This window comes from Myotis myotis, unplaced genomic scaffold, assembly GCF_014108235.1.
Source record: "Myotis myotis isolate mMyoMyo1 unplaced genomic scaffold, mMyoMyo1.p scaffold_m19_p_3, whole genome shotgun sequence".
Classification (NCBI taxonomy): Eukaryota; Metazoa; Chordata; class Mammalia; order Chiroptera; family Vespertilionidae; genus Myotis; species Myotis myotis.
Window position 1 is genome coordinate 147,085,292 of NW_023416335.1, and position 11,414 is coordinate 147,096,705.

General features: G+C 40.6%; 1 protein-coding gene across 1 annotated transcript; it reads right to left on the reverse strand.

Annotated features, from left to right (window-relative positions):
• Window positions 1-2,175: 2,175 nt before the first annotated feature.
• LOC118650145 (lysozyme C) lies at window positions 2,176-6,796 on the reverse strand. The gene is made up of 4 exons (XM_036298087.1): window positions 6,612-6,796; window positions 5,518-5,682; window positions 3,843-3,921; window positions 2,176-3,078 (listed from the first exon to the last, which is right to left on the reverse strand). The coding sequence occupies exons 1-4, from the start codon at window positions 6,745-6,747 to the stop codon at window positions 3,012-3,014; spliced, it is 447 nt and encodes a 148-aa protein (XP_036153980.1). The 5' UTR covers window positions 6,748-6,796; the 3' UTR covers window positions 2,176-3,011.
• Between the last annotated feature and the right edge of the window lie 4,618 nt (window positions 6,797-11,414).

Sequence of the window (11,414 nt, forward strand, 5' to 3'; positions counted from 1 at the left end):
ATCCAAAGCAGAACCTCTCTGGAGATCCAGACCAGAACTTGGCTGGAGATCCTGGCTGGAGATCCTGGCTAGGCTGCTGATCAACTGAACGCTGTCTCCGTGTCCTTCCCTCTTCGCCGACTCCGTCCACACCTTTGGGGACCCCTGGACCCGCTGGGGTTGGACCCCGGCAAGTAGAGTAGAGCCCTAACTGGTTTGGCTCAGTGGATAGAGCATCGGCCTGCAGAATGAAAGGTCCCAAAGGGTCCCAGTTTCGATTCCTGTCAAGGGCATGTACCTTGGTTGTGGGCACATCCCCAGTAGGGGTTGTGCAGAAGGCAGTTGTGCCGGGGTCCAACCCCAGCAGGTCCAGGGGTCCCCAAAGGTGTGGACGGAGTCGGCGAAGAAGGAATGACATGGAGGCAGCGTTCAGTTCATCAGCAGCCTAGCCAGGATCTCTAGCCAGGATCTCTAGCCAGGATCTCCAGCGAAGTTCTGCTTAGGATCTCCAGCCAGGTTCTGTGTCCATGTTCTCTTGCTAGGTTCTCCAGGTTCCCCAGCCAGGTTATGTAGCCATGTTCCCTCGCTAGGTTCTCCAGCCAGGTTCTGTCCAGGTTCTCCAGCCAGGTTCAGTCACCAGGTTCTAGTCAGGTTCTCTTGCCCATTTCTGTAGTCAGGTTCAGTCCAGGATCTTTTGCCATGTTCTCTCCAGCGAAGTTCTTCTGTCTCTAGTTCTGTGTAGGTTCTGTCTTCTAAGTTCTGTCTCCTGCTGTCTTATTACATCTGTATTTATACCAGTTGATTCAATCCTATCAATCTCTATTACAAAGGTTAGGGCGTTTCTTATCTCCATTCCAGGGAGTAAAGATTATGTAGCTTAAGCATGATTGTTCGTAGTTAAAGTGATTAATTACCCGCCTGGCACTAGTTAAGAGGTTTTATTCCCTCCCTAACTTCAGGGGAAAATCCCTACCTGGGGAAACAACCTTTCTCAGAGACCTTGGTTAAAACACATAGTGCCAAGAAGGTGAGCAAACATATTAAGAACAGTATGCCATATATGCCAGGTCCCTTGAAACAGCAAGCATGGACCGGCTCCCGGCACAGTTGATCTGATGTTTCTCTCTCATCGATGTTTCTAACTCTCTATTTCTCTCCTTTCAGCTCTGTAAAAAATCAATAAAATATATATTTTTAAAAAATAGTAGAGTAGAGGACACCGAGATTCAAATCAGCAATTTGGCATATGAGGAAGCAAAAAGCATCCAATCAGAACAGCAAAAAGAGAATGGGAGGTGAGAAGTGGAACTAGTGAGTATAGATATCTAACCTCAGACGTGTAGCTGCAAAAGGGAGCAGAGAATAATGCAGTAGTTGGAGGGCTATGTAGGCTCAATAGAGAGTCATTTGAAATGAAGGTTATTGGGGCAGTTTGCACATTGATTAAGTAATTGCAAAGAGGGAGAGACCCAGGATGCAGGAAACAGCCTACCGTGGAGCAGTGAGCAGGATGAGACGGAGACTGCATGTGGCGACACTGCCATTGGCAGGAGCAGAGCAGGGCAAGGACAAATGGACCTAGGGGAAGTGTGGGCCCTGACAAGGGGAGAATTTATATGAGATTGTTTCTGCTCTCTCAGTGTGCTATGCGGCCAATACTGAGAGCAGAGATGGGTAGAAGGTGAGTGGTCAGGCACCTGTGCTATGGCTTTGAAGGAGGAGGAAGGGAAGTAAAACAGTAATAGTCATTTTGGAGAGTGGGGACACCAATCCAGAAGGATTGCAGACAGGTGACTAAGATGCCTGGCAGATTTGAGGGCCCATATGAGATTTGTGGTAATGAATTTAAATGTATTTTCATGCATTTCAGACAGGGGGAGAGGGAGAGAAATATCAACGATGACATAGAATCATTGATTGGCTGCCTGCTGCATGCCCCCTACTGTGGATCAAGCCTGTAACCCAAGCATGAGCCCTGACAAGGAATTGAATCCTGACCTCCTGGCTCATGAGTTGACGCTCAATCACTGAGCCACACTGGCCAGGTGTGGTTATGAATTTAAAGTGACATCTGTCAGCATGCCTGTGGGTTGTCTTTCATTCCCCAGCAATGTAACCTGTTTGGGTACAGGTGAGGTATAAGGAAATGTGAAGAGGGCTAAGTCATTTTTTCACACTAGAGGAAGACAAGATATGAGTCCTTTAATGACAATGTTTATTTTTTTAACAACATGATACGTTCACACTGGTGGTTAATTAGCAATTATTTCAATACTTTCAAACCCATTTGCCTCCAGTTTTAGTCATAATGCAGGAATCTAAGCTTATAAAATTAAGAAACAGCAACAGCTAATCTAATCCTTCTCAATATTTCTTCATGATCAGCAAGATGCATAAAAACGTTCTTTAAAGGGCTAAAGTAGATGGATATATAAATTGTGAGTTCATTTTTAAAGCTGTATAAAAGTAACATTTCTAAGAAAACATTTAAGCCAAAGAGCACACTAATCAAAACAATATTCTTAATCCAGGCATTCTCCATTTCCAGCTATTTGGCATTCTGTTCTTTTGTAAATTTGATATTGCCCAACAAAGAATGGTTATCTTTTACTGTTTTGGGAGACGAATGAACAGATGAACACATCAAATGCCTACACAGCTGAGATTTTGCCTGAGGTCAATGTGTTTTAAGATAGTCTTTTGTTGCATATATATCAAACATTGAGAAATACTGGTGTCATTCAAGATGAAGTCTTTGATTAAGTACTGAACATACTGGAGACGTATTTGGTAATCAAGATTTAGGTAAATTTTCACCAGCAGTAGCTCTATCAGCACACTGAAACATGTTGTAGACTTACTACCCAATAATTAACATATTAGACAACATTAGCCTCTTAGAAGAAAGACCGTATTTTGCTCCTGCTTCTGTAAAAACATTATTTATTTGAAAAAGTGTGAACTTTTACTCAACTGCTACTCCCTTAATGGGAAATCGAGAGAAAAGGAGCTGAAGAAGGAAAGCTGTCCAGTTACACTCCACAGCCCCGGGTATACTGAGTGACATCTTGGTTTTGACAGCGATTTCTCCAGGCCACCCTGTAGGGAAAGGTGAAACACACGGTGATAAGGTTAAAGCATATCTTCACTGTGATAGCCATACATCAAATCCTTTGTGAGGACAAACTATTTTAACACTATATGAAATACAGGCTTTTGATAGATCCAGGTATTGCTATTTATTAAATGGAGATATGTACACCCAATACTTCACTTCTCCCCAAAGCCCTGGCTACAGCATAGTATGCTGACCACGAGAGTCATGTGCATTTCCTAACAGCCACTGCAAAGTGCATTCTACATTTACCTCATTCCAAACATTTCAAAATCGGACAAGGAACTGGTAGAGTGTGGAGAATCTTAAAAATTCTAGAAATCCTCCCAAATTAATGGAGGAATAAGAGGAAAAGATTCTGAATCGGTTAAAATGTTAAAATAGATTGCTTCTAAGTCAGTGGTTCTCAACCTTCTGGCCCTTTAAATACAGTTCCTCATGTTGTGACCCAACCATAAAATTATTTTCGTTGCTACTTCATAACTGTAATGTTGCTACTGTTATGAATCATAATGTAAATATCTGATATGCAGGATGGTCTTAGGCGACCCCTGTGAAAGGGTCATTCCACCGCCAAAGGTGTCGCGACCCACAGGTTGAGAACCGCTGTTCTAAGTGATACTTTGTTTAGCATAAATCTAAAGCTGCAACTTTCAGTTGTCAGGAGTATACGGTGGTCCCTGAAAATCTTCTCTCACCTCTCTCCTAACACAGGGCAAAAAACTTTCCCCTCTAAGCTTACACATACCATGCTCTGATGCCTTGTGGATCCCTGACAACCCTCTTGGCACAGGTTACAGCTTGAGTGATGTCATCTTGAAGCAAAACTGAAAAACAGGTGGTGAGGAATGAAGACAACTTTCACAGAAATTTCATTTTACGTTTAGGTTTAGCCCATTTTATTCTCTTAGGCTAAAGAATGGACACTACAATTCTTTTCCACAAGTTATGCATCTGTGAATGTTGGGAGGAATCTCAGATACCAAAGTCATTGGAAGTTCTGGAATTATCAACTAATGTGATGGATAGATAGTTCTCTTTGTAATAGGCACTATTAGAAGAGAAAGAGGAACCAACATAGTAATTTTTAATCAGCAATTCTACTACTAGAAATTTCCCCTACAGAAATAAGAGCCCTGGCCAGTTTTTCTCAGTGGTTAGAGCGTCGGCCCGCAGACCTGAAGGGTCGAGGGTTGGATTCACAGTGTACCTCGGTTGCAGGCTCCATCCATGGCTCCAGTCTGGGCACATGTGGGAGGCAACCAATCAATGTGTCTCTCTCTCATTGATGTTTCTCTCTCTCTCTCCCCCCTCCCCTCTATCTAAAAAAAATGGAAAAAAGATCCATTTTTCCCAAAAATAAAATAAAATAAAATAATAAAAATAAAATATTAATAAAAAAAATCAAGATTGGTATTTGTTAACATATAAATAATTTTGTGTGATAAAGAACAAATTGTAAAGCAGTATATATAGTACAATTTCATTTTTGTTAAAACACACATTGCCCCTGGCCGGTGTGCTCAGTAGTTGAGCATCAACCCATGAACCAGGAGATCACGGTTGGGATTCCTGGTCAGGGTACATGCCCAAGTTGTGGGCTTAATCCCCAGTAGGGGGCGTGCAGGAGGCAGCCAATCCATGTTTCTCACATGGATGTTTCTCCCTCTCCCTTCCTCTCTCTCCAAAATCAGTAATAATAATAAAAAATAACCATAAAGAACACCACACATTATCACATGTTTATATGTAGGTGTATTTATACATGACATAGCTTTATATTCACAGACAAGATTGATATGTATTCTATCTAGAACAATATATACCTAAAGTTACTAGTAGTCATAAGTCTCTTGGTAGTAAGAATTTTATTCAGTGACCACAGATTATTATAGAATAAAAAATATTTTTAAAATGAATTAACTGGATACAAAAGAATATTCTAAGAATAATCTTTTCTATTAGAATTTTAACATTTAGAAATTTAACGATCAATTTTATAATACTTCTCCAATATTTTCATTTTTATGATTTCATTTGATTTGATTTTTTAAAGTCAGAGTCACCTCTTTTTTTTTTACTCTTCACCTGGATAGGTGTGTGTGTGTTTTTAATTTTAGAGAAAGAAGGAGAGAGAGAAAGAGAGAAAGAGAGAGAAACATTAATTGGTTGCCTCCCATACGCACCCCAACTAGAGATTGAACCCGCAACCTAGGTATGTGCCCTGACAAGGACTCGAACCCGAAACCTTTTGTTGTACGGGATGATGCTCCAACCAACTGAGCCACCCAGCCAGAGCGAGATGGCGTTCTTCTAGGTTCCTGTTGAATTTTTCAAAACCTTTTCATTTGTATTGAATCTCTATTCTTGTAAGCATAACCAGATGGGTCCTGTGCCATCACTTAAACATTATTTTCTCTTACCATTGCAGTTTATACCACAGGCGTTAACTGCTCTTGGGGTTCTGCCATCATTACACCAGTAGCGGCTATTGATCTGGAATATCCCATAATCAGTGCTTCTGTCTCCAGGATTGTAGTTTGTAGCTCGTGTGTTGTAACTACTTTCCCATCTGGCCAAACACATCCCTGAAAATAACATATTTTTAGTAATAAATAGCAATACCATATGATACATACTGCATACCATAATCAGTTCTATATAGCTAATTTTATTTTACTAGTGACTCACTTTATAAGCATAAAGATGTAGAAGAGGAAAGACTATTTCATAGTCCATCCATCTATATATCCATCAAACCATTCATTCATTCATTCAAAAATAGTTATTAAGGGGAAGTGTTTGAATTCAACCTAAACATACATTGATACCATTGACAAAAATGGGCTAAAATACAAAGTAACGTTTACACAGGCACATCTAGGATTGCATAGAAGAAAATGAAAACAGTTAATCAACTAGAGCGAGAAAGAATACTAAGATGGCATTTCATGCTGCATTTCAGCGATCCTGACATAAACAGTGATTGAGAGGAAATAGGTTCCTACAGCCCCTGTATTGAGTTTTCAACATAATTAAAAACAAACAAAACACTTTGCTATGAAAAGCCTCATGTCATGCAGGGGGATTAAAAAAGAGAAAAATGCTGCATTATTCTAGGCTCACAGAGCCCAGGTTCCACCAGGAAAGAGCTGGAGTCCAGCACCAAAGACGTGGCAGAGGTTTCTCAGGTGCTCAAATGTATCAGTCAGCCTGCATGTGCCACTGAGTCTGCAGCAAGGGGCAGCTTGGTAGCACTCGGAGAGTACAACGGGTGGTGGTTTGCTTAGAATGGTGCACAATTTTGCACTCCCCTGCCCTCATTCCTTCATCTGGCATTTCTGTTTATAAAGGAACAAGTTGATATATTTTTTTAAACCATTTTAAGTATAAAAATCCTCAAATAACTTTTTTTAAAGAAGTCCATTCACGCAAAGGCCCTTTCTCAGTATTCGTCCTCTATTAGTATCTGTTGCACACCTGGCTGGCTATTTGGAAGTAGGGAGAGGTAACTTACAGTTTGCCAGGCTCACTCCCCTGTAGCCATCCATTCCAAGTCTTTTCAAGGTTCTGGCCAGGTCACACCTCTCATAGACCTTGGCCTGGACGGCGACAGAGAGGAGGAGAAGCCCCAGAGTCAGGAGAGCCTTCATGTTGACTGCGAAGCCAGACTGCTCAGCTGGCCAGGGGAGGCTGGCCCCAGTATTTAACCTCTTTTAACTTCCTCCTTCTCCTAGTGGTTTGGAGGCTCCACCCTTTGAGCTATGTGGAAAACAGGAACAATTTTTTGGTTTTCTGACTTCAAAAGGTTACAAGAATTAATCCACAGGAAATTGATGAAATGACAATGTTTAAAGACCTGGCTCAGGAAGAATTGGTATTAGTACTGTTTCCAAAACAAGAACTTTCTCTTATTTTTATGAATTTGAGCAACTCTAAAGAAAGAAAAAAAAACCCCACAAACGAACACTTTATGCAAACTGAAAATGAGCTCTGATTTTTCATTAACGTTCATTTCATTAGATTGTTTTGTGTGCATTCACCATGCTGTTTCATCTTTTTCAACTTAAAATTATTTTATGTACTCTTTTCATAAAAGAACGTGACGCCTTGTCTGTCGTTTTAATAGGCATATAGCACCACATGATGTTGCCCAGCCAGATTTCTACTTTAACTTTTTTGTAAAATTTTTTAAAAATATATTTTTTCCAGGGGATTGTCAAGGGCAGGGGGGAAAAAAGGACACACATGTAATACCCTTTGTAATACTTTAAGCAATAAAATATATATATATATTTTTATTGATTTCAGAGAGGGAGAGAGAAATAGAAACATCAATGATGAGAGAGAATCACTGATCAGCATGTGCCCTGACCAGGAATCAAACCGTGGCCTCATAGGTCGAGGCTCAACCATTGTGCCACACTGGCCAGTTTACTTTAATTTTTTTTGTTATTATGATATGTGTTGTTGTTTTTAAATATATTTTATTGATTTTTTTACAGAGAGGAAGGGAGAGGGATAGAGAGTTAGAAACATCTATCAGCTGCCTCCTGCACACCCCCTACTGGGGATGTGCCCGCAACCAAGGCACATGCCCTTGACCGGAATCAAACCTGGGACCATTTGGTCCGCAGGCCGACGCTCTATCTACTGAGCCAAACCGGTCCGGGCATGTTTTGTTTATAAATAAGCCTCATGTGAATAACATCCCTAACACCTTTTCAACAATGCCTTACCTCAGATTTCCATGTTAAAACATAGTGGTCATTATAAAGTTGGGGAACTTTATAATCAAACCTACAGAATAGCAGAATATGCTGCTTGAAAACCTGTACCTTTGCCAGAAGAATTATTTTGAGCTGAAGGCAATTAAGAAGAAACAGACCCACAAAGCTCTCTATACTATGTACCTGAAGCAGAACATAAATTTGTACAGAAGTTAATAACCTACAATATTAGATGCTTGTCAGCCCTGAGGCAGCACATAGCAAACTCTACTGACCAGCTATTATCTTCCATTAGTTCCCCATATATTCAGCTTCCCACGGTTCGCTGCCCTTGGAAGAATAAGGCTCTTTTCCTCTGTCTTGTCATTTCTCTAAAAATGTATTGTTCTTGGTGAAGATGCTATGAAAACGCAGGTGCTAGCTACCTCTTGGAGTTACTCAACCCTGCATTTCTCCCAAGCATATATGAGATGTGCATTTTATAAACATGTTTCTTTTTTCTTGTTAATCTGTCTTTTGTTACAAAGTCCCAGCTGAAACTCTAATAGAGTAGAAGGGAAGGGATTTTTTTCTCCTGTACTGTTTCTGGCAATGAGGATGGGACATTAAAAGACTGGGATAGTCCACTCTCCCCAGAGACTGCAGTTGAGCTATGGGATAAGTGACAACAGACAACAGAAGGTAAGAATTCTCACCACGTCAGTGTCCCATATAGGACTAGTCAAGAGAGGAGGATAACATTTTCTCCTTGTCTCTTCTTTCCAAATTTATAATGGCAGGAGAAAATCACTTGTAAAAATAGATCTTGAATTATGACTCTTAAAAATTTGTTTTGGGGCACCCATAGGTATTGATTCTTAGCTTACCAGAAACAGTCAGGTTTTCTTTTGTCTCTGTCTTTTGTCTCATTTTTCATAAAAATGAAAATCATAAGATGAGCATCTCCATTTGTCTTATTTTATGAACCAAAACCTAAGACGTGAAAAGCAGCATTCTCTTCGTCTAAATGTGCCAGTTTTCAGGAGCATATGTCTTTTATAAATATATATTATTGATTTCAGAGAGGAAGGGAGAGGGAGAGGGAGAGAGAGATAGAAACATCAATGATGAGAGAGAATCATTGATCGGCTGCCTTCTGCATATGCTTCACACTGGGAACATAGCCCGCAACCCGGGCATGTGCCTTGACAGGGAATGAAACCGTGACCTTCTGGTTCATAGGTCAACACTCAACCACTGAGCCACGCCAGCCAAGCTGGAGAGTTTATCTTAACAAAGAGTCCCAGAATATAAAGAACCATGGTCATATCTACCTCAGTTGCCTTGTTTGCGCTGGAAAATTTCCCATCCCAGTATCTCCTTTCCAGTAACACAGATGAATGGGTCTGTGATTTAAGGTGTCTCACTTTGTGGGAGATAGAAGTTTCTTTACTAGCTGTGACAGTGAGGTCTTTCCTTTCTTAGGTTATCTTTGGAGTGGCTCTGCATCTTGAGAAATCTGCATCTTTTATGCACTCTTTGGAGACAGCTCCTGTGTCCATGGTTAGGCCATAAAAAGGCTTATTGGTATGTAGTGACAATTGAAATAGGTACATCTTTGAAGATCTGGCCCTTCACATGTAAAAGAATTTTCAAGAGAGCTCTTATCCTAAACAAATATCCTATTGGAAGAAAGAGAGAAGAGAGAGAGAGAGAGAGAGAGAGAGAGAGAGAGAGAGAGAGAGAGAGAGAAGGAAAGAAAGGAGGGATGGAGAAAGGAAGATAGATATAGAAGAATGCCTTAGTGTATGTGTGAGGGGTCGGGGGAGGGGACCCGAATGGGAGAAGATATTTGCAAACAACGGCTCTGACAAGGGGTTATTATTCAAAATATTAAAGAACGCATACAACTCAACACTAAACAAACAAACAATCCAAATAAAAAACAGGCAGAGGACCTGAACCGACCCCTCTCCCAAGAAGACATACAAACGGCCAGTAGCTATATGAAAAGATGTTCAACTTCACCGGCTATTACTGAAATGCAAATCAAAACTACAAGGAGATATCACTTCACACCTATTAGAATGGCTGTTATCAACAAGACTAGTAAGAAGTTTTGAGAGGCTGTGGGGAAAAAAGAACCCTCATTCACTGCTGGTAGGAATGTAAACTCTACAGCCACTATGGAAACAGGTATGGAGTTTCCTCAAAAAAAATTAACAGAGTTACATATAACCCAACAACCCCTCTTCTGGGTATCTATCCAAAAATTTTGAAAACATTTATTCACAAAGATATATGCACCCTTATATTCATTATAGTATTATACATGGTGGCCAAGACACAGAAACAAACAAAGTATCCTTCAGTAGATTCTTGGATAAAGATGTGATAACTGTATACAATGGAATACGACTCAGCCGTAAGAAAAGATGAAATACTGCCATTTGCAACAACATGGATAGATTTGAGAATATCATGCTAAGTGAAATAAGTCTGACAGAAAAAGTCAAGAACCATATGACTTCTCATATGTGGGAAATAAAACTGGAAGCAACAAGTGAACAAACAAGGCAAACAAAAACTCCTAGACACAGGCAACAGTAAGGTGGTTACCAGAGGGAAGGGGGATGGGAGGATTAGCTAAGAGTAAAGGGGTCACAGCCCAGCTGGTGTGGCTCAGCGGTTGAGCTTCACCCAGGAACTAAGAGGTCACTGATTCAATTCCTGGTCAGGGCACATGCCTGAGTTTCAGACTCAGTCCCCAGTAGGGGGGATGCAGGAGGCAGCCGATCAATGATGTGTTTCTCTTACCGATGTTTCTATCTCTATCCCTCTACCTTCCTGTCTCCTTACAATTCAATAAAGGGGAAAATATATATATGATGACAGAATATTTGACTTTGAGTGGTAAGCACACAATACAATATACAGATGATTCATCATAGAACTGTACACTTGAAACCTATCTAATTTTATTAACCCAATCACCCCTATAAATTTAATTTTTAAAAATGCAACAAACAAACACAAAACAAACAAAACCAAACAAAAACATGAAAACCCCAAAACACTTCCTTAACAATTTTAGGAGGTGGAGACCAAGCTTCACACAAATGTCAAAACTGCAAGTGATACTGAAGCAGGTGTGAAACTTACATAAGTACTGGTAGCCCAGAAATTGCTTTCAGGAAGACCCAGAAAATGCAACAAAGACTTCATTTATTGTTCCTTACTCTGTAAGCAGACCCCATAAGGTCCAGGACTTCCTATACAGGGTGTCCCCCAAAAATGTATACACACTTTAGCCCTAGCAGGGTTTGGCTCAGTGGATAGAGCGTTGGCCCACGGACTGAAGGGTCCCGGGTTTGACTCCAGTCAAGGGCATGTACCTTGGTTACAGGCTTGATCCTAGCCCTGGTCAAGGGTGTGCAGGAGGCAACCAATAAATTTTCTCTCTCACATCAATGTTTCTGTCGCTGTGCCTCACCCACTCCCGTCCCCTCTCTCTAAAAATCTATGGTAAAATATCCTTGGATGAGGATTAACAACAATAAAAAAATGTATACACACCTTAACAACTGATAGCTGCATATTCTTTTATATAT

Coding starts and splice junctions, on each gene's coding strand:
- LOC118650145 (XM_036298087.1), bottom strand. CDS start 6,747: ATGAAGGCTCTCCTGACTCTGGGGCTTCTCCTCCTCTCTGTCGCCGTC. Junction 5,683..6,611: donor GGGAGTGAGCCTGGCAAACT/GTAAGTTACCTC, acceptor TGTTATTTTCAG/GGATGTGTTTGGCCAGATGG. Junction 3,079..3,842: donor CCACAAGGCATCAGAGCATG/GTATGTGTAAGC, acceptor CTTTCCCTACAG/GGTGGCCTGGAGAAATCGCT.